The sequence below is a fragment of the Lissotriton helveticus genome, chromosome 12 (assembly GCF_964261635.1).
Source record: "Lissotriton helveticus chromosome 12, aLisHel1.1, whole genome shotgun sequence".
Lineage (NCBI taxonomy): Eukaryota > Metazoa > Chordata > Amphibia > Caudata > Salamandridae > Lissotriton > Lissotriton helveticus.
The window spans coordinates 248,352,896-248,374,718 of record NC_136073.1 but is presented as its reverse complement, the minus strand read 5'-3'; the positions used below and the strand labels follow the sequence as shown (position 1 = coordinate 248,374,718).

Below are 21,823 nucleotides of genomic sequence, written 5' to 3'. Positions count from 1 at the left end.
CGCCGAGGCGGGGAATCGAACCCTGGTCCACGGCCGATCTCAGCTTCCGGGTCTGCCGCCTCTAACCACTGAGCCACGCTTCTCCACTCCAAGTAACAATAAACAGTGTCATCTTGCTGTTTTTCTTTCTCTCTTAGTCATTAACTATTTTGTGTGCTTGCCCATCCCGCCCCCCCAATATGATTATTCTGCATCCCTGATGTGTTCCTTCACGCACATGTGCAGTCCGCATCTATTAGTTGGATTGCTACTGACGCCGGGGATCCGAGACGCCACTATCGAGGATGGTTTATTGACCACACGGGTAACTACCACAAATTGATATTATTTTTGAAACTGACTATTGAGCCAAGGGGAGACATTCTTAATTGAAGACAGAGACTCTGCACATATTGAAAAGGCTAATACCTGGCATAATATCGGACATATATGTTCTCCTAATGGAATAGGACCACTAAGATGAGTCTTAACATAGCGAGGTAATCCCGGAAATATAGATACACGTATGGATGAGGATTTCGGATCAGAAACACCCAGCGTCTGGAAAATTATTTAGCCCTGAAGAAGTTCTGGTAACGGAACGAAACGCGTTGGCTGGTGTTTATATGGACTATTAAAGGAACATTGAATTCCATATATCTTTTCATCATTATTCACGATTCAGCGTCTGTATGAATGTGAACGGCCTAACGAGTTAATACTCTTCAACGAACTATTGGACACTTAACTTTGTAGCGGTGCTTTTTCATTTATAAAAAATATAGATTATTTCCAACTCTTTGGATATGCCCTTGGGGACAGGGGGCATTTGAAAATTGCACGCCAGTACATTAGAAATTAGCAACACAAATTATATTGGTGATCTTAGGATTGGTGCTTGGAACAGGAGTGGTCCACTGTCCGTAGCTCTGTTATATTAAGAGTCCGCATCTATTAGTGTCCAGGTACATCACTGGCAGCATTAGTGCTACATCCATTTTCATCATCTCGCCTCCCAGTGAGGATGTTAAGTAGGTGCACCCAGTCTTCTGCTACCACATATTTACGGATCCCTCGGTCTTCCTTGTGACGCAATGTCAAAAGAGCCATGATCTCACAAGCCACTTAACCAATAAAAAAAAGATGTAAAGTTGTGTCTTTAGAATAAAGCACTCTTGCTTCAATTGAACCTTGGTGTTCCCTGACAGTGATTGCTTTGCATTGGAAAGGTCACAGATTTTTTGAGTCAGATATTAAGATTTTTGCTTTGTTAGGTAGATACTGTTGTTTGAAAATCCTGCAGTTGTTCATTTTACCAATTGGCCTGTTATCCAGATCAGGCTAGATAGATTAAGATTGATGAAGATTCACCCTCTTTGGAGTGGGATGACACTTGTGTCATGCACTTCAAGAAGGTCATTGGGGCACATTTCACGCCAAAGGTTATGATCATAAACTGAAAATGCTCTTGATTTACCATAAAACGCAGATATTGCCTGCATTTCTGGGAACGAGATACGAGTTGTTTCCTTGTTAGACATGCAGAACAATCTGGTTAAGTGCCAGCATTCTATTTGTTCCTCTTGCCCATTGGTCTTAGGTTTTAGATCCAATATGACCCCTATTTGTTCCTCTGACTCCTACTGCGTACCACACTGCACAGTGTTTTTGTTCTTATGAAGGTTCTCGCTCAAATACATGTGGACGTTGCAAAAGCCAACCTTTAAGCATGAACTTGTTTAGACAGAAATGCTTCGGTGAGATTCTTAGAAGACGAAATTTCACCCTTGCAGTAGTCACTACAAATAATAGTTAACAGCAATCTCTCTTTTTTTAATTCTCACTAACCTTAAATGTGATTGGTAATGCTCACCAGTATAGAAGTGGGAAATGCTGAGGGGAGTTGCTGGTCTCGTCTTACCCTCTATGGTCACGTCTGTTAAAACTGAGATGGATTAGTTACTTACCTGTAATCCTAGTTCTCTTCCAGGGGTATCCTCATCAAAGTCATAAGCATTAGAATATTCCCGCCCATGCGCGGGACCCCGGAAACAATACATTATATGTGCCCCACATATATATAGACATATATATATATATAAATATATATATATATAAAAATAAGCAATTGCATCCAAATAAAACAATAGAGCTGGAATATGCCGTGAAGAATTTCCACCATACAGTGTATTTTGCATTAGAAACATGAGAAACAACACCAATGCTTGTTTAGAAACTGTTTTAATGCTTAGAAAACAGTAGAAATTCTCATAACACACTGTAAGCATATACAGCTCCCAGGCTGCATTGCAAATCCCCAGTCTAAAAAGACTGAAAAGCTAACCTGTAGCTGAATGTACTAAAACTGACGCTGTGCCTTTAAGGCACCTCTGCCCCTAGCTTCCCATCATGCCTCAGGGGTTACAGTTAGGTCAGTTGTTCTTTTCGGAGACTGAAAACCAAACCATGGTAATAACAGGTTAAAAAACATCTCCTATGTAATAAACAAAGTCCTTTGCCCGGGGAGGCGGGAGGGTTGCTTATGACTTTGATGAGGATACCCCTGGAAGAGAACTAGGATTACAGGTAAGTAACTAATCCTTCTCTTCCAGGGGATCCTCATCAATAGTCATAAGCATTAGAATAGAGTAGCGAGCCTCACCTCATCCCTGCGGGCAAAGGAATCAACAGATAACATTCATATCCGTAGGCCCAAAAATAGGCCTTATTCTACCCAAATAGGTTTCTCAAGGAGGCTTGCCCTACTTGAGAATCCGCTCTGGAATCAGACTCTAGGCAATAATGCCTTGTAAAGGTATGGACTGATTTCCATGTCGCAGCCTTGCATATTTCTGACATAGGAATGTCATGCAAAAAAGCTATTGTGGCTGCTTTCCCTCTAGTGGAATGAGCTTTGGGTGATTGCAACAAAGGTTTGCCAGCCAGCTGGTATGCTAGTTTGATACAAGAGACAATCCATCTGGAGATGGATCTTTTGGCTGCTGCAAACCCGGTCCTCATTGCACCATAATTGACAAAGAGTTGGTCTGTCTTTCTGGTGTCCTTCGTTCTTTCTAGGTAAAACTTTAGCACCCGTTTAAGATCTAACGAGTGCAACAACCTCTCAGCTGGGGTCGATGGGTTAGGAAAGAACGAAGGAAGGGTAATCGTTTGATTTATATGAAAATCCGATACCACCTTTGGAAGAAAAGATGGGTGAGCCCTCATTACCACTCTGTTGTGGTGAAACACAGTGTAAGGTTCCTTGGTGTAGAGTGCTTGTATCTCGCTAACCCTGCGCGCAGAGGTTATTGCCACCAAGAAGGCCGCCTTCCAAGTGAGATGCTGCAAGGAGGCCTTGTGTATAGGCTCAAACGGTGTAGACCTCAGTCTGGAGAGAACCAGGTTCAACTCCCAGGGAGGAGAAGGATTTCTCACAGGGGGATAGACCTTCTTTAATCCCTGAAGGAAATCCTTCACCACTGGGACCTGAAAAAACGATGTTTGTGTAGGTGATTTTCTGTACGCTACTATGGCGGATAGATGAACCCTAATAGAAGCGTATTTCAACCCTGATGTCGCCAAGTATAGGAGGTATGGCAGGACTACCTCTTCTTGTCCTTTGGTGGGATCAAAGCCATGGTCCTTACACCAAATGAAAAATCTTTTCCACTTGAACGCATAAGACGCCCTTGTGGAAGGTCTCTTTGCCTCTCTTAAAATATTCATACATTCCGGAGGCAGATTTAAGTGTCCATATTGCAAGACCTCAGGAGCCATGCAGTCAGGTTCAGTGACGGGAGGTTGGGATGCAGGATCCTCCCGTTCATCTTGCTCAGCAGGTCTGGCCTGCACGGCAGACGTCTGTGTGGACACAGCGACAGATGTAACAGGTCTGGATACCACCATTGTCGCGGCCAATCCGGAGCAATTAGGATCATGTCCATGCTCGATCTGATGAGCTTGGCCACCACCTTCGGAATCAGTGCCAGAGGGGGAAAAGCATAAGCGAACATTCCTGTCCACTCCAGCAGGAGAGCGTTCCCTTGCGTCCCTGGGCGGTGGAACCTGGACGCGAAGGCGTGGCATTTGGCGTTTTCGTCGTCCGCAAATAAGTCTATGTCTGGACGACCCCAGCAACGGAAGAGTTCTTCGACTACTTCGTCGTTTAGCACCCAGTCTGGCTGATCTTCGAAGTGCCTGCTGAGTGCGTCCGCTTTTGTGTTTAGCTCGCCTGGAAGGTGTACTGCCACCACCGACAGTCCCCGAGCCAGAAGCCAGTGCCAGATTGTCTGGGCCTCCAGAGACAGAGGGCGAGATCGAGTTCCTCCCTGCTTGTTCAGATAGAACATAGTTGTAGTGTTGTCCGTCTGAACCAGGATTTTGTCCGTTGTTATTGCTGGAAAGAACGCTTTGAGCGCCAGATGAACTGCTCGAAGCTCCAGCATGTTGATGTGGCATGTCTGAAGGTTGGTCGACCAGCGACCCTGAATCTGAAGATGACCCATGTGAGCACCCCAGCCTTCTAGAGATGCGTCCGTTACCACAGACAGCGAAGGAAGAGGTTGCTGAAAAGGGACCCCCTGCAGGACATTCCGAGGGCGAGTCCACCACTGTATTGAGGTCAGTGCTGCTTGAGACAGGATGATTCGATCCTCCCAATCTCCAGTCGCTTGGTCCCACTGATCCTCCACAGACTCTTGTAGAGGCCGCATCCTCAACCTGGCGTTCGGTATTAGGAAGATTCAGGACGCCATGGAACCCAATAGAGACGCTACTTCTCGCACCTTTGGACGAGGAAACTGAAGTAACTTTTTGTATTTTTGCCCCATGGAAGATAGTCTCTCCTGCGAAGGAAACGCTCTTCCTAACTTTGTGTCTAGAACTGCTCCCAGATAGTGGATAGTTTGCGTGGGCTGCAGGACCGATTTTTCTGAGTTCACGTGGAGGCCGAGCCTGTGTAGTTGTTGGAGACACAGGTGACAGTCTTTGGTGGCTTGACGAGGGGACGGACTCTTCAGGAGCCAGTCGTCTAGATATGGGTACACAAAGAGACCTTTTTTGTGTAGACACGCCGCTACCACTGCCATGCACTTGGTGAAGACCCTTGGTGCGGATTTGAGTCCGAAAGGAAGCACTTTGTACTGGTAATGCTTGGTCCCTACCAGGAACCTCAAGTACTTTCGATGACCTGGTGTAATAGGAATGTGGAAGTACGCGTCTTGTAAATCCACCGAACACATCCAATCTCCGATTTGTAGATGAGGACATATTTGGTGGAGTGCCAACATGCGAAACTTCTCTTTGACCACCACTTTGTTGAGGAGTTGAAGATCCAAAATCGGTCTGAATTTGCCTTTTTGATCTTTTTTGGGGACAAGGAAATATCTTGAGTACACTCCTTTCCCCCTTTGGGATAGGGGTACCTCTTCGATTGCGTTTTTATTTAAGAGGACGCTCACTTCCCTTTTGAGGAGCTCTAGTTGGTACGAGCGATACTTTTTTGGAGGAATCGGTTGTGGTTTCTTCCGGAAACGTAGCGCATATCCATTGCGCAGTATATTCAGCACCCACCGATCTTTTGTGATGCTGACCCACTCTGCCAGGTGATGTGCAGCACTTCTTCCCACTGGAGTGGGTAACGGCGCCAGAGGAAGCCACTGCTCAGGCCTTGCCTCCTCTAGGCGTGGTAGAGGACTGATGATGTCCGCCTGTGCCTCTGCCCGACCTTCCTCCTTTGTATTGCGGCTTTCCTTGTGGCTTGTTTTGAGACCATTGAGGGGTTTGAACCCTCTGTTGGCCTCCCCGGTTCTTGTTGGTCTTGAAGCGTCGTTTGAACGGCCCTTTCTGTTTTTCCAGACCAACTGCCTTCACTGTGTCTAACTCAGTCTTCATACGGGTCATTTCCTGATCGGCATGTTCCCCGAAGAGTGAAGATCCGGAAAAAGGTAGATTGAGGATGCGCTGCTGGGCATCTGGTTTGAGTCCAGTTAAACGTAGCCAAGAGGATCTCCTCGCACATATCCCATGTGAGTAGGCATGTCCTGCTAGAAGGGCGTTATCTGCTGATGAACTAATCATTTGGTTTGCCACCAAACAGCTCTCCGTCACTGTCTCCTCAAAGTCCTTCTGGTCCTCCTTGGACAATTTCCCTTTGAATCGTTCCATGGAATCCCATAGGGCTCTATCGTACCTTCCCAGAAGGGCTGATGCACTAGAGACTTTCAGGGATGAAGCTGCTGTGCTGCATACCCTGCGTCCCCAAGAATCTTGCGTCTTGCTGTCTTTGTCAGGAGGAACTGACGAAGAAGGAGCGACTGTGTGATTCTTCTTAGCTGAGGCTACTATAACTGAGTCCGCCGCAGGCTCTCCTTTAACAAAGATAGGATCTGAGTCGGCCGGCCTATATTTCTTCTGGATACGTGCCGGTACTGCCCTGATCGTTGCTGGCGTGAGGAAAACCTCTTTGATTGGGTCCATTATCCCTGGAACCAATGGGAGCAAAGGCCGTGTATATGATTTGTGATGAAGGGTCTCAAAAATCACGGTAGTGGACACCTCTGGAATAGCCATCTCTATATTAAGTTTGTGAGCACCCCTTTGCAAGACGTCCAGATACGTGTTGACGTCGTCAAGCGGGGAAGCTCTTGAGCGAGGGCTGTCTGCCAGCGTTGGAGAGTAATCCCCTTTAGAAGATCTAGATGAAGATGAAGAGGAGGATGATGGAGTTCTTCTTCTCCTGTGGTGAGAATTCTCCTTCCTCACTGGTGATCTCCTAGATCGTTCCTCCCTTCGAGGAGAACGTGATTCCCTCTGATGCACTGGAGATCTCGATCTCTCAGTCCGTACCTCCTTTCTCGGTGTTCGAGATCTGGGTTGTTCCCTCCTTGGTGATCGGGAGACCCTGGGGGTATGCGACCTGTCCGCTCTTCTCTCTCGTGAGCGTGATCGGTGAATGGTAGGACTCTGTCCATCTGCCTCTTCTGCCAGCTGCTGAAGAGGGGACCTGTGGACTGGACTCAAGTACCTTTGTAGTCTCTCCGTTCCTCCAGAATCCTTCCAGTTACTCAACGGACCATACCATCTTGGCGAGAGTCTTGTGATGTACCGCCGCTGGGGACTCTTTTGCACAGGACTCCTACTCCTAGAAGAGGACCTCGATGAACCAGAGGCACTTAAGGAGGAATGGTGCGAAGCAGATTGTGTCACTAGGACTGTCGAAGGCACTGAAGGAGATCTCCGTCTCACCGGTGTTGGAGGACGTCTCAAAAGCCTTTCCCTCGACGTCGAACGCCTCTGCGGCGTCGACGGAGTGATAACCTTCGACGTTGAATGCTTTGACGTTGACCTGTGGTCCCTCGACGTCGATCGGCGATGATGAGCCGACGACGGAGTCTTCTCCCTTGACGTCGAACGGCGTCGTTCTGCCTTCGACGGAGGTCTCGACGTCGAACGGCGTTGCCCTGCCGTCGACGGAGGTCTCGACGTCGACCGACCTTGGTCTGTCGGCGACAGAGATGTCAATCGACGTTGTCCTGTCGTCGACGATGCCCTCGACGTTGACCTGACATGTGGCGACGGCGGAGGATCAGACATCCTCGACGTCGAGCCCCGACGTGCCGTCGATGACGATCCCTTCCTCGACGGCGAGCGTCCGAGGGGGCTCTTACTCCTCGACGCCGAGCGCCTCCGTGGAGACGTCGGCGGAGGTGTCACACTCTTAGAAGCCTGTCGACGTTGAGACGACGGCGGGTGTGATCTGTGCCTCGACGCCGATCGTCGCCTGGTTGACGACGGCGGAGGTGATTTAAATCTTGACGTCGATCTTCTCGTCGACGGCGATCTCGTGGCTTCTCTCGACGCCGATCGTCGCCTAGTTGACGACGGCGGAGCTTTCTTCGTCGTCGGTGAACTTTTCGACGACGACTTCTTTATCGACGCCGGTCCCGACGTCGACGGAGCTTTTTCTCTCGAACTGTCCATCAGATGCCGTTTTTTCAGCGCCGTGCCCGGTGCTGAGGTTGATGGACGCTCTGACTTGTCTTTGGAGGGAGTTCTGGGTCTCTTTGAACTCTTCCTCTCTGTAGATCTTCCTCTCATGGATCTCTGGGCCAGACCAAAGAGCCTGTTCCTCTCTCTGTCTTTAAGAGTCCTGTCAGACAGATTTTTACAATGTGAACAGTCTTTAGGATCATGATCCTCTGGCAAACATAAAATACAGACCTCATGAGAGTCTGTTTTTGCCTTCTTGTGGCCACAAGAAGGGCAATCATCAAATAATGAGGGCATCCTGACAGGAAAACCTCACAAAAAATCGACTGCTAAGCAGCTATTTACTTGACCCTGATGTTAAAAGTCAAAGTAAATCAAAAAATTGTTCTATAGAAGATTTTCTGACTGAAAAAGGCAGAAAAGTGTGGAGCTGTGTATCCAGGGTCCTTCCTGAAGGAGCCGGAAAGAACAACTGACCTAACTGTAACCCCTGAGGCATGATGGGAAACTAGGGGCAGAGGTGCCTTAAAGGCACAGCGTCAGTTTTAGTACATTCAGCTACAGGTTAGCTTTTCAGTCTTTTTAGACTGGGGATTTGCAATGCAGCCTGGGAGCTGTATATGCTTACAGTGTGTTATGAGAATTTCTACTGTTTTCTAAGCATTAAAACAGTTTCTAAACAAGCATTGGTGTTGTTTCTCATGTTTCTAATGCAAAATACACTGTATGGTGGAAATTCTTCACGGCATATTCCAGCTCTATTGTTTTATTTGGCTGCAATTGCTTATTTTTATATATATATATATTTATGTATATATATGTCTATATATATGTGGGGCACATATAATATATTGTTTCCGGGGTCCCGCGCATGGGCGGGAATATTCTAATGCTTATGACTTTGATGAGGATCCCCTGGAAGAGAACTTTGGTGTTGGTGCTTCGACAAGGGCTGACAGAAAGCGCTTTAATGTGCAGATAATGGTACTATGTTTCCAATGACCTTTCAGGCCTTAGCAATCTAAATTCCTACAGACTCACCATATTCAGTGTGCTGTATTCTGCGGTCAACATGTGAAGCTCAATGAAGCTCATATGTGCCAGATCAAAAGAGTATAATGCAAATTGGAGATTCACAACATTCTCTTCTGTCTATGACCTGTCAAACTCACTCATAATGCGTTACGTATCAAGATACCATGGGACTGATGTAAGCTGCAATATTTGCAGTGTTTGCCACAGAATTAATGGACCTGGCTAGACAACAGGACTTAATTTATCACCCAGATGAAACACAACATCTTAGCAGGTCATGTGAGAATTTCTGCAATATCTCCCACAGGGATAGAACACATTTCTCCAGGAGCGCAGTGGAATTTGCAGCCTTCATGACATATATTCCACAAATCTCCCACATCATTGTGCCAATGCTATGGCTCTTTGTTAGGCAGTCCGAGGTGGATCTGTGTGCTACTTGCTTCCCACATCACCATCACCAAGTGCCCAGCAGTATGTGTCTTAAGATAGAAGATAGCTAGTTTTCTTTATGAGGTGTGGTGTTGTTGACTTTGATGTAGCCAGTGTAAAGAAACTTTCCAATAAGGGTATGATAAAGCAGTGGACTAAAGACATCAGAGGACTAGATGCTGCTCTATTATGTAAAATAGGAACGATCATAGTGGATCTGGTCAAAGTGATCTCATAAACTCAATGTTCAGTTTCATAGCTTACTTCATCAGTACCTCTTGAAAAGTGATGTCATTGTGAGAAAGTGCCCCCTTTTTGCATGGTCACACCCACTCGTTGCTAAACTGTTGATGTACTTTGACTGAGTGTGCCCTGGGTTCCTGCCAAACAGGTACCCAGGGCCTATGTTCTTTCCCTAAACTGCATTGAGGCAAAACCCAATTGGCACTCTTTGGCCACAGGTCAGTCTCTTGTAAATGGTACCAAAGGTATCAAGAGCACTGTGGCCAGTGAATGCCTCTAAGGGCTGCAGTACGTTTTAGGCCACCCTTAGAGGCCCTGTACCTTTACACATACACACTGCCTTTGCAGGCCGTGTGTTTTGGTGCAGAACAAAGTGAAGATGCGAAATGGCACACTGTGTGCCATGCCTACAACCCACCGCCCGGGCATAGGTCACCACCCTTTAGCTGGGCGCACTATACCAGTGGTGAGGTTACAGGTGCATGAGCCCTGTAACCCTACAGTGTTTAAGGCAATTCTTAGACTTTGTAAGTGCAGTACTGCCATTAAGAGAATATGGTGCTAGGAGTTTGTCATTAAGAACTCCACAGCATCACAATGGCTTTACTGAAAACTGGTAAGTTTGGTATCAAACTTCTAAGTGCATTAAACGCACACTGATGCCAGTGTGGGATTTAGTGAAAAATGCACTCAGAGGGCATCTTAGAGATGCCCCCTGAAAAACGATCAAACACTAGTGTCCAGGCTGCTCGCCAGCTGCCACCACCTGACATGTTTCTGGGCCCCTGGGTCGAGAGCCTGCTGCTCTCGGGGGTCTGAAACAATGCACATTGGTCTCCCATGAGCACCAAAATTTGTTCACCCACAGACTCTGGCTCCAGCCAAATCCGCTAGTCTGCACCAGTCTGCACCCAATGCCCACTGTCCGAGTTGGAGTAGCCCAACACCACGAGGAGGTCTCCCCGGTGATCCTGACCCGCAATCTGTGACCTGCCTCGACTCTCCAAACTATGCCTGCAGTCTCTTTCTGGAGGATTCCCCTTGACGCGACCGGAGCTGGTAAGAAAACCTGATGCCTAAAGACACACCCCTGCACCAGCTGTCCCAAGGCTGTGGGTGGCCCAACAACGGTGTCCCAGCATCCCCAGGCATCCCAACTTACCTCTCCAACCTGTGGTCACCTCCAGAAGACCTTCGTCCCCGAGCCTGCAGTCTTTGTTGCAACTGGAGAGATTGAAAACAACAGGACACCAAATTGCCATCCCCCCCGTTCCCTCCATCCCCACCTATCACTTCCACCTAAGACTGGAGAAGCAGGTGATGCATAAGGGACTTTAGATGTCAAAGAACAAACTGCCAATAGGAATCCAAACCTCTTAGAATAACTGTTCTACAGCGATAGAAAACCTACAGACCTTGCTGTAAGACAAAGTTAACAACTTAATAGTGAACAGGCATACTCACTTGTTAGCAGACTCCTCTACGATAGGATCGTTTGCATCAACCATCCTCAACACTTCTCGAACATTCACTTCCAGCCAGGATATTATGGTGGGGTCTTTCCACAAGCTACGAGTCCTCCCCAGATACAGAGACACCAGCTGAGTAAGAGCAGTAGGCTGGCTACGGAAAACGAGCACGTATTATTACAAATTCAATATTAACATGTTAGGTTAAACTACTGTCTTCTGACAAAAGTTAAGTCTACTGTTACATATTGAGCAAATACCACAGAGCAGGCGATCACCTACTACAAAAGAGATGATTAGCACTCAGTATCTGAAACGGTTGCCAAAAGTTTCCAAATATGTTTTAGCAGTGTACAAACTCTGCCTTTTCTGCATAGGCACCCAAGTTTTTTCACATCTCCTGTACCCTAATTTTGCTGGACTTATAACTTTGTGCATTGTTATTCCTGCAAAATGCAAGTGAAGTGCCTGTGCTCTCCGCTAAACTTGGTTAGATTGGCGTATCCCTTATCGACTTAACTTGCATACAAGTCACATTTATATGGGATAGAAAATGTACCCTTGGCCTGGAAGTTAAAAGCCACCTGTGGTCTGCAACACCTATTATGCCATCCACACAGTGGCCTGGAAAACATGGCTTCGGACCGTACATGTCTAGCCTGAAAGCAGCAGCCTAAAAAGCTGATGTCAAACCTGTGAAAATAACTCTTATAGTACGACAGGCAAATTACAAACTTCTGGGAACGTAAATGAGCAAATAATAGTGATACAACAAATTATATTTATGATAGAACAACATCACTGAGCAATACAAAACAGCTGGGTGAGACTGCATTAAATCAAGCTGATAATTTGCACATTAACATGGTTTACAGCTGAGCTATGCCTAAAAGGATCATGAATATTAAAGACAAAATATTATACGCTATGTCCGAGCACATCAATTAGAAGATGATTACTACTTTGACCAAGAGGTAAAAATCTTTGTTTAAAACTATTCTGAGTTAACGAACACAATAAGGTAGATAAAAATCAATATATTCCCTGTTAATCACATCAAAAGATTTTAGAAAACTTTGTTAAGCTATTGCTAATGCGGATGTCATTCACCCATAGTGAGTAAAAGTGAAGGTGGCAAACAGTTACACTCATTTGTATACTCTGTAGATTAATGGACTAATGAGGCACCGTAGATAATGTTGATGAAGGGCTCTCTTGGGGAAAGGCTATGAAATGTAAGCCAGACCAATCAATACTTCAACAGGACCTAGAAATCATCTCTCTCCTAGGGAAGCAACAACAAATGGCTAGAACCAGAGGAGTATGTTCTTGCACCTCTTTTATTGAGATTTTACATTATTGGATGAACTGCAAGTAATTGTCCTTCATAAGCTAGGAGGAACAGCGTTAAAATATAAGACGTATGCTGATAACAATCTTGAATGAGTTTTCGCTACAGCAAAGTGTACAAACTATTAAATTCTGATTAGCCTAGGAGCAGTAAATGTTTAAATAATTAGGCAAGTATCAATACACATTAAATTTTTAAATACATATATCTTCCTTTCTCTTAAACCTGTTGATTTACAGGAAAGGTACTTGTCAACATATGTGAAGCAGTTGGATAACCCATCAATAGACTCATTCAGATGTAGTTGATTCACCTTCTCTCTGTATGTACGTTTTTAACGTCTAATTGACTGGCATGACAACTGTGATTAATATATATCTTATTTCTAATACCCAATGACAGTGTGAGATGCTGTGTAAACATCCCTTTGGACTAAAGATGAAATTATTACAAAAGCACTGGTACTGTGATTAAAGGTTTTAGTATTTACATTAAATTGAGGCCGATAACTAGTTGTCCTAACTGTAATCTTGACAATGAAGTAAGATTGTATAAGGTAAAGCTTTTCAATGTACATCAATTAATGTATTCTAATGCTACTACACACTGATGCAAATGAGGAGCATGAACATTATATTAACAGGCAAGTTCCAAGATTTTAACATTCAATGAGATCAGAAGAAGGATTCAATTAAAGCCTTCTGCTAAGCAGCTACAACAAGACGTATACAGATCCTTGCCAGGCCTCAGTCTTTGGTTTACAGATAACAGAATGAACAACTTGCAATCCTCCTCAAAAGAGACAGGGCAATAGCTACTAACAGAGAATAAGCAACCTGCCTGTCCTCAGATGAACCATAAAATTCATCCTTAAGCGGCTACTACCTACCTCTTCTAATAATAGAGAAGCTAATATGGCCTAGCTGTCTAGATAATGTTTTGATCTAGATTGTATTCAAATGGTATTTATAAAAAGGAGAGAAAAAGAAAATGTTACCATAGATAAGTCTTTCAAACGTGCTTTCGGAAGAGATTTTAAGAAGTCACTCATTGAGGATTTAGTCAACATGTATTAGTAAATTAAACACTTCATAGAGTACCACACCCCAAGATTTGTATGAAAGTATGTTTATATTATTGCATAGCATGAACCAAGCTAAAAGGCAGAGGAGCGCTGTACAGAGTCAAAGGCAGGAACAGAGTCAACAAGTTAAAGGAGAGGTAGCAGGAGTCTGGGAGCCAAAGTATACTGTAGCTGCCCTTTGATGTAATGTTCCTTAAAGAGGGGAGTCTAAAGGTCTTTGTCAAACTAAAGCAGCATTGAGGTGGTCTTGTACATCCTGGGTGCATACATGGAAAAGGATTTCTCCATTTTTTTTACACTTCAGCAAGCTCAGTCTATCCATTGCTTATCTCAAGCAGGGTATTTGAGACTTTCAGAAATTATAGTCATGTATGGTGTGTGCGGTAGGAGATATATCTTAAGGTCATTAGAGCATGGATAGCACTTCATATTAGGCATACACATGTTGTTGGCAAGTAAAATAGGGCAGAGCCAGGTTTTACAAACAGTGGGTAGTGACCAAGCCGATTTCTGGTGGGTCGAGAAAGTCTAAGCAACAAATAAAGATGCCTTTAAATTCTGTTTTTATCTTGCCACATTTGCCAGTGCTTGTAAGACAAGTGGTCAAATGGCAGTTTATGTCTTCTGACAAATTGAACTGTATGCATTCAGAAGTTAGGAAAGCAAAAATGAAGCATGTTTTTTGTAATTCTGAAGTGTGCTGGAAGGAGAGATTTTAGGTGGATCACAACAAATCAAGACACTTTACTTGGTGATGCACAAATGATAAATATTCACAGAAACCCGATTTCCACACATTATTATTTGTGTGCAATATAGTTTTTGTCAGTAAAACTGTATGTCTGTGCAAAGTCAATAGAAAACGTGGAGCCTGTAAATGACATTGCAGTACCACACAATGCTTTAATTACATCTAGAAGTCACCCCCGCCCCCAGTGTCCATTAAAGGGCAGGTGAGTCGCCAAAGTTTGTTGTTCTTAAAAGTGGCTCATGGTTCTAAAAACTGGACCAGAGGATTGATGTTCGCTAGTAAAGACGTTGTATGAAAGCAACACAGCACAGGTTTATTCCCCGGCAAAGCGAATAGGCTTTCATCATAATAAAGGAAAAATATCTTGATTGTAATACCGGTTACTTAAACTCCAAGAAGCCATTCAGTTTGTTACGTGTGCTAGACAAATAATCATAAGTACACTCAAATTAATCAATGAATTAATAAAATTAAGTGTGTTCAATGCTCTCCCGTGTAGTCCCTTGTACTATCTCTTAAAACACCACAATTTCTCAATCCTAAAAGTAGGGTCCACCTTTATTTAGGACTACAGATTCAAGTTTGTTCCTCAATATTAGTAATTTTTGATGCACTATAGCCTGGGATTAGCTCACTCAGTGGTTCAATGAGCTCTTAAAACAGAACTGTGATGATGAAGACCTTGTCTGTACGTGTAAGGATCCTGGATGGTTTGGGTAAAATGGTATTAAAGTCCCATCACTTCTATTAATGTACTCGTTACATCGGTGCATCCTAACAGCATTCCACTGTTATGCACTTCCATAAAAGACCAAGCTTCATGGGAATCGCTTAGGAGTCAGAAAGTGAGAAATTCAGTGTAGAATAGATGGGCTTTTAATACTTTCCATGGGACTGTTTAAAGTTGAAGTAAATCTCGTCCCAGATATTGAAAAAGTTGGCCATAAAGATGCAGGTGCAATTGAGTAGGTTAGTCCTCTTGGAATCTAAAGAGGGACACAGAAAAAGCTTCTAAAGGCAGAAGGGGGAGCACTCAAAATGAAGAGAAAGCATGACAAATTGGAAGGGAGCCCATAAACATATGTCAAGGAACAGAACAATTTGGTGATTGAAACTGTTCCCTTTCCTCAGAGTAGGGTTGGCAAGAGGCACCATTAAGATTTTCTAGTGCAAATAATGTCCAAATCTAAATACGAACTTGGGGACTGTTGGAAGCTAGCCGCCGCTCTGGAAAGGCGAGGCAGATGTAAAGTTAAGAAAATGGGGTTATGAGTTAGTTCAACAAAAGAAATAGGGCACTACTCCCGCAAGACATAGGGAAAAGGGGTCAGTCTTTGCGAAACATCAAGATTTCGAGAAATGTTTACATTAGTGACTGCTAACAGCTCAAAGACACAATGATAATACAAATGTAAATGGAGAAATGTTGCCCCACCTCATGTACAACAGACACAAGGGATATGAATGTTCTTACTGCTATACTTGGGGAGCTTGAAGGTTAAATTAAAACAGGTTTACATTTACATTTCCAAACTCTAAACAACTTTATTTGATCGGGAGGACAGATTTAATGAATATGTTATCAATGCATATTTATTCTTAAAGATAACAAATCCTTTAGATAAATAAAATAGTTAACTTTAGTTAAGCTGCAAAAATCTTTCGTGCTCAACCATTAAACTAACAGCTCAAGCTATTTTATTTTTTTCTCCCGATTTCACAGGAAGGCTGTGTATTTCGTTCAGTAATGCAAAAGCTTTCAAAACATTCTGTCTAGAATACTGGGCTAGAGCAAATATATCTTATTTAAAGTTGTATTTTTCTAAAAAAAGCATCCTAAGTCAGTAAGTATGTCAGATACTTTACCAGATGGGCTGGTGGCTTACCTTATCTGAGCTAATGCTCCGAAAAAGGAATGATTAGCAACAGTAGAATCTGGCTGCACCCCACAGCTGTCCAGCAAAGGCATCAGGACTGAAATAAAAACATTAAAATTCAATACCATACGCCTCAAATTCCAACTCTTTATGTTACCAATGACAATTATAAAGTGGCACTATCCCACAAAGCATTGCTTGTGCCAGAGAGGAGTATATTACTGTTACTTACCGTGTAAGCATCTATTTATACCGTGTAGTGCTGCAGATTCACATGCTGTGCACATTCCTGTCATCTAGTGTTGGGCTCGGACTCAACAACTTGTTTATCTTGAAAAAGCGGTTTGTTGCTGATGTGATGTGGAGACTTTTCTTTAAGTGAATGCTCATTGTCATTGGATCCACTGTTAGATTGCTCACTTTTTCACAAAATTGTAGCGAGTGAGGAAGGAGCTAGTGAAGATAATGAAGTTACCAAGCATTCTATCCGTTAGGTGCGTGTGCGTGTGTGTGTGTGTGTGTGTGTGTGTGTGTGTGTGCGTGCGTGTGTGTGTGGGTGGGTGTGCGCGCGTGTGTGTGTGTGTGTGTGGTGCACATATGGGTGTATACACTCATACAATGTATTATCCAGCAAATTTGATACCAGCGAATGCTTGTCAAGGAGGCAGGAGTGTGCATGCAACTCTGTAGCACTGCATGTTACGAACAGATGCTTACGAGGTAAGTAACATACTCCATTTGTAGCATGTTTTGGCTGCAGATACACATGCTGTGCATAGACTGTAAAGGAGTTCTTCTTTCACAGTGGTTTTAGGCATTTGCTGGTGCAGATGTCTGAAATAGAGTTCGTAAAACTATTTGGCCGACAAGACCTTGTTCTCTTGTTGTATATCCACCCAATAGTGCTTAGTAAATGTGTGCAGATTAGTCCATGTAGCTGCCCTGCGAATGTCGTCTACAGGGATGTTACCCAGAAAAGCATAATTCTTCCTAGTAGAATGTGCTTGTGAAACTGTTGATAATGTTCATTTGGCTTTGATGTAACATATCTGTATACATTAGGCTATCCATCTCGCAAGTCCTGCTTTGGAGAATGTGTTCCCCTTTCTAGGGTTTGAGTAAGCAACAAACACCTGTTGTATTTTCCTAAAAGGTTTGGTCCCATCAATGTAATAATACATTAGCACTCTCTTGGCATCAAGTGTATGAAGTGCTCTTTCTGCAACTGTCTCTGGGTTTGGGAAAAAGACAGTAAGATCAAGTGTCTGATTTAAGCGAAAAGGTGAAACAACATATGGAAGAAACTTTGGGTATGCCCTAAATCGCACCTTATTCAAAAGCAACCTTCCATGACATGAGCTGTAATGGGAAGGAATGTGATGGCTCAAAAGGTGTTGACATTCCCTTAGTGAATACAACATTTACATTTCATGATAGCACCGATGGTGCCAGTGGAGGAAGTATTCTCTTCAATCCTTCGATAAAAGCTTTAATGACCAGCATATGGAAAAGGGACTAGTGTTTACTGTTTTGTAGGTATGCTGCAATTGCGGCAAGGTGCAGTCATATGGAAGTATATGCTAGACGAGATTTCTTGAAGTGTAACAAATAGCATACTAGCTGTTGTACCGTGGGAGAGCAAGGGTCTATGATCTGCGCTAGACAATATTGGACAAACCTTTTCCACTCAGCTGCATAACAAGCTCTAGTAGTCTGTCGTCTTGTCTCTCTAAGCATGTCCATACACTCTGGGGGTAACTATAAGTACCTAAACTCTATGACTTGGGAAGCCAAATTGTGAGGTTGAGTTATTTGAGACTCAGAGGCCTGACCTTGCAGTTGCGGTTAGTGAGACGGTCTAGGGCGTTGGGGTGCTTCTCGTGAGGTACTAGGGACAACTCTAGAAGTGTAGTGTACCAGGGTTGTTGTGCCCAAGTGGGAGCTACTAGAATTATCTTGGGGGATGTCTGAGATTTCTGTCAAGATATGGAATGAGTGAGAGAGGCAGAAAAGCATAGACAAATATCCCAGACTAATTCATCCATAGTGCATTGACCAGGGACTGTGGATTGTGGTACCTGGAGGTGAAGTTTTGGCATTTTGCATTTTCTGTGGTGGTGAACAGGTCCGCGTTCTGCATCCCCAATCGCTGTAAAGAGCAATGAAGGGCTCAGGGGTGGAGTTCCCACCCGTGGAATAGTTGCTGCGCCCTGCTTAATAGGTCTGCCATCGAATTGTACACTCCCAGGACATATACTGCTAGAAGGTGGAAATGATGGCGAATGGCCAATGCAATATCTCCTGTGCTAAGCAAAACAACTGGGTCTCCATTGTTTATGGATGTACTAAACAGCTGTGCGAATTATCTCTTCTGAGGAGGACAACCTTCCAAGTAGTATTAGTGCTGAAGGCTTTCAGGGCCATGAGAACTGTCATGAGCTTGAGCACACTGATGCGCAGCATTCGTTGGTGACTGGTCCACAAGCCCTGGACCATCATGTCTTCCATACGGCCGTCCCATTCTATGAATGATGCATCTGTGGTGATAGTCACTTGCGGAATGGGGTCCATGAATGGTCTGCCCTGAAAGATTGTCTGTGTTCCGTCATTGTAATGACCAATGGACCCTGGGGGAAATCAACACTAGATCGTTCAAATTGTCTTCTGCTTGTGACCAATGAGATAATAGACACTCCTGCAGAAGGTGCATGCAAAGCATGTTGTGCGGGAAAATCGCTATAAAATAAGCTATCATGTCTAGGAGGAACACCACTATTCTGACTGGCAGGCAATGATGTGGCTGAAAATGAGCCATTTGGTACTAGAGATTGAGTACCATCTGAGCACTGGTGTATGCTTTGGCTGGGCCAGAGTTGAGAGTAGCTCCCAGATGTTGCTGTATCTGGGCAGGCTTTAAGAGGGACTTGGTGGTATTGATTGTGAAGTCCAATGTATGTAACAGATTAATTGTGGTCTGTGTATCCCGCAGATATTTCTCTCTACTTGAGCTCTTTATCACCCAATCGTCCAAATATAAGAAGACATGAATATGAATACTGTGTCCTCTCTAATGGGCTACCATAACTGCCTGACATTTGGTAAACATATGTGGTGCTGTTGTCACCCAGAAAGGCAATACCTTGGACTGGTAATGACATCCACTTACCAAAAACCTGAGGTAACTGCAATGTGCCGGATGAATGGATATGTGAAAGTAAGTGTCCTTCAGTTCGAGTGAAGCCAGGAAGTCGCCTTCCTGTAGCAGTGGAATCACATCCTAGAGTGTTACCATGGTGAAGTGTTCTGACAAAATATAATGGTTAAGAGGGTGAAGGTCTAGTCATGGCCTCACCGTCCTGCCATTTTTGGGTATCAGAAAATAAAGGGAATTTACTCCTCTGCCCTGGTGTTGCTTTGGAAGTCGCTCTATGGGGATTTTACTTTTAGGTGCAGTGCATTTACCTCCTCTTTGAGAAGATGCTGGTGTTGAGGGCTGAGGGTATGTCTGCGTGGAGGAATGGTTGGAGGGTGGGACGTAAGTTCTAGCTAGTAGCTGTGCTAAACAATGGACAGCACCCACTGGTTGGATGTTATTCCTGGCAATATGTATTGGAACTGCTGTAGTCTTCCCCCGACAGGTGTTGTGTGATCAGAGGGAATGTGAGTAGAGTTATTGCTTGGAGGTGGAGGGTCCTTTCCCGGAGTTCCTGTACCTCGAGCTCTCTGGCTAAAACCCTTATATTCTCCTCTGTAGAAACATTTACCTCCCTGTTGGTGCCATGTTTGCTGTTGCTTTTAATAGGAATCTGTGTAAGTGGTGGTGGTGGTGGTATTAGCCACCCCCCTGCCCTGGTACCGAAGAAAGGACTGTTGCCTAGGTGTTGTGGACAGCAATGCCCCATGGTTTTCACAGTCTGCATGTCCTTTTTTATTTTTTTTTCAAATTAGGCATCTACCTCGGGGCCTAAAGAGGTGCACCTCATCAAATGGGACATTGAGTATGTGTTGTATCCGTGGTTTAAACCCCGAAATGCACAGCCAAGCATGCCTGTGCAATACAATGGAAGAATGAATCCCTCCTGCAGCAGTATCTGCACTATCCAGGCACATCTAATTGTCTCATTTGAAATTTGTTTGCCCTCAGTAACTCGTTCCTCCCCTTTTTAAAAAAAATTTGGTCCAGGAGGTGCTGTAACAGCTCCCATGTTAACCCAGGAGCCCTGTTGTAACGCAAGAGCAAGCCCACCAAGTTGACTATACGCCTGTGATTAGCCTGGCCAACTGCCACACGCCTGCCTGCTGCATCGATAAGCTTGCTCTCATTATCTGGGGTAGGAGCATCACCTGTACTCTGGAAAGCTACCCTCATCCAAGGTGTTGTGACTACTAAGGAATCCACAGAAGGGTGTCCTCTAATGTAAAGTGGATCAGTAGGGGAAGGCTTCTATTTGTGCCCAGTACAGGGAGTAAATACCCTTGATTTGACTGGCTCTTTGAAAATCTCAGTGGAGACCTTTAGCATTTATTATCACGGTTAAGTATTGAACGGAGCGCTCAGTTTTGGGGAGCGTCTCAACTGAGAAGTCACTTTCCTCCTCAGTGGTGTGCATCTGTACCTTATGATATTCAACTGCACGCCGATGGACACTATGAAAAAGGGTCATTTGGAGGTGAGGCTTTGACTGGGACATTGGTGTCAGGGTTTGGCGGAACATCATATACATCCCAAGGATCTGGACTATCTGGGGCACTCCCTCAAACCCGTCACCATTAGAGTAGTGTGTGGGACGTCCTGTGTCTACATCCTCTGAGTGTGTGGACGATGGTGAAATGGACTCTGGAGGTGATATAGTGTCAAGTGGCATAGGCCTGGTAGCGTTATGCTCACAGTCTTCTTTGAGGTTGCACAATGTCTGGTCTCTTCCATTTATAGGCCATCTTTTCAGGTTCTTGTTCCGCCTACAAATGGTGTTTTTCCTCCAGAAGATCTTGGAGGTTTTCAAAAACATTGCCCACCAAATCAGGATTGATGGTGCTATGGGTTTGGAAAACGCTTGTGCTGTGTCATGTCCTTGTGTGATTTTTGAACAATGTTCCTGAGGAGCATTGGCGGTCGATGTCGCTGGCTTGGACGTTGATTGTTTTTTTTTGGGTCAAGGGTGGATTGGCGCTGATGATTTGTATGGGGTTGATGCCTTATGCCTGCTTGGCCCAGATAGATTCGCCGGCACCGAGGGGGATGTGCAGTGCCGATGGTTTCAACAGCATCGAGGGCTGCGTAGGCATCAATGGCTTTGTCAGCACAGAAAGGTGCTGCAGCTTCAAGGGTGTTGCGTCCCCTGCAAGTCTGCCTTACAAAGATTTTCACAACTAAGGGCCTGATTTAGATCTTGGCAAACGTATTACTCTGTCACAACGGTGACAGATATCTTGTCTGCTGAAATGTAAATGCCATTATATTCTATGGGTTTATATTTCGGCAGACGGAATATCCATCACCGTTGTGACGGAGTAACAAGTGTGCCACCATCTAAATCAGGCCCCAACTTAGACACATTTTCTCAGTAAAGCAGGGACAAACAAATTTCCTAGCTCTGAAATATAAAAGGA

At 44.5% G+C, this 21,823-nt stretch overlaps 1 protein-coding gene across 1 annotated transcript in view; it reads right to left on the bottom strand.

Moving 5' to 3' along the window:
* Window positions 1–21,823, bottom strand: part of TCF25 (TCF25 ribosome quality control complex subunit) — a 458,474-nt gene that overhangs the window by 159,673 nt on the left and 276,978 nt on the right. Inside the window, exons 13-14 of the mRNA XM_078671033.1 lie at window positions 16,223–16,310; window positions 11,146–11,304 (exon numbers count right to left, since the gene is read on the bottom strand). Coding sequence (XP_078527159.1) covers window positions 11,146–11,304; window positions 16,223–16,310 — 247 coding nt within the window. The remainder of the gene's footprint in view (window positions 1–11,145; window positions 11,305–16,222; window positions 16,311–21,823) is intronic.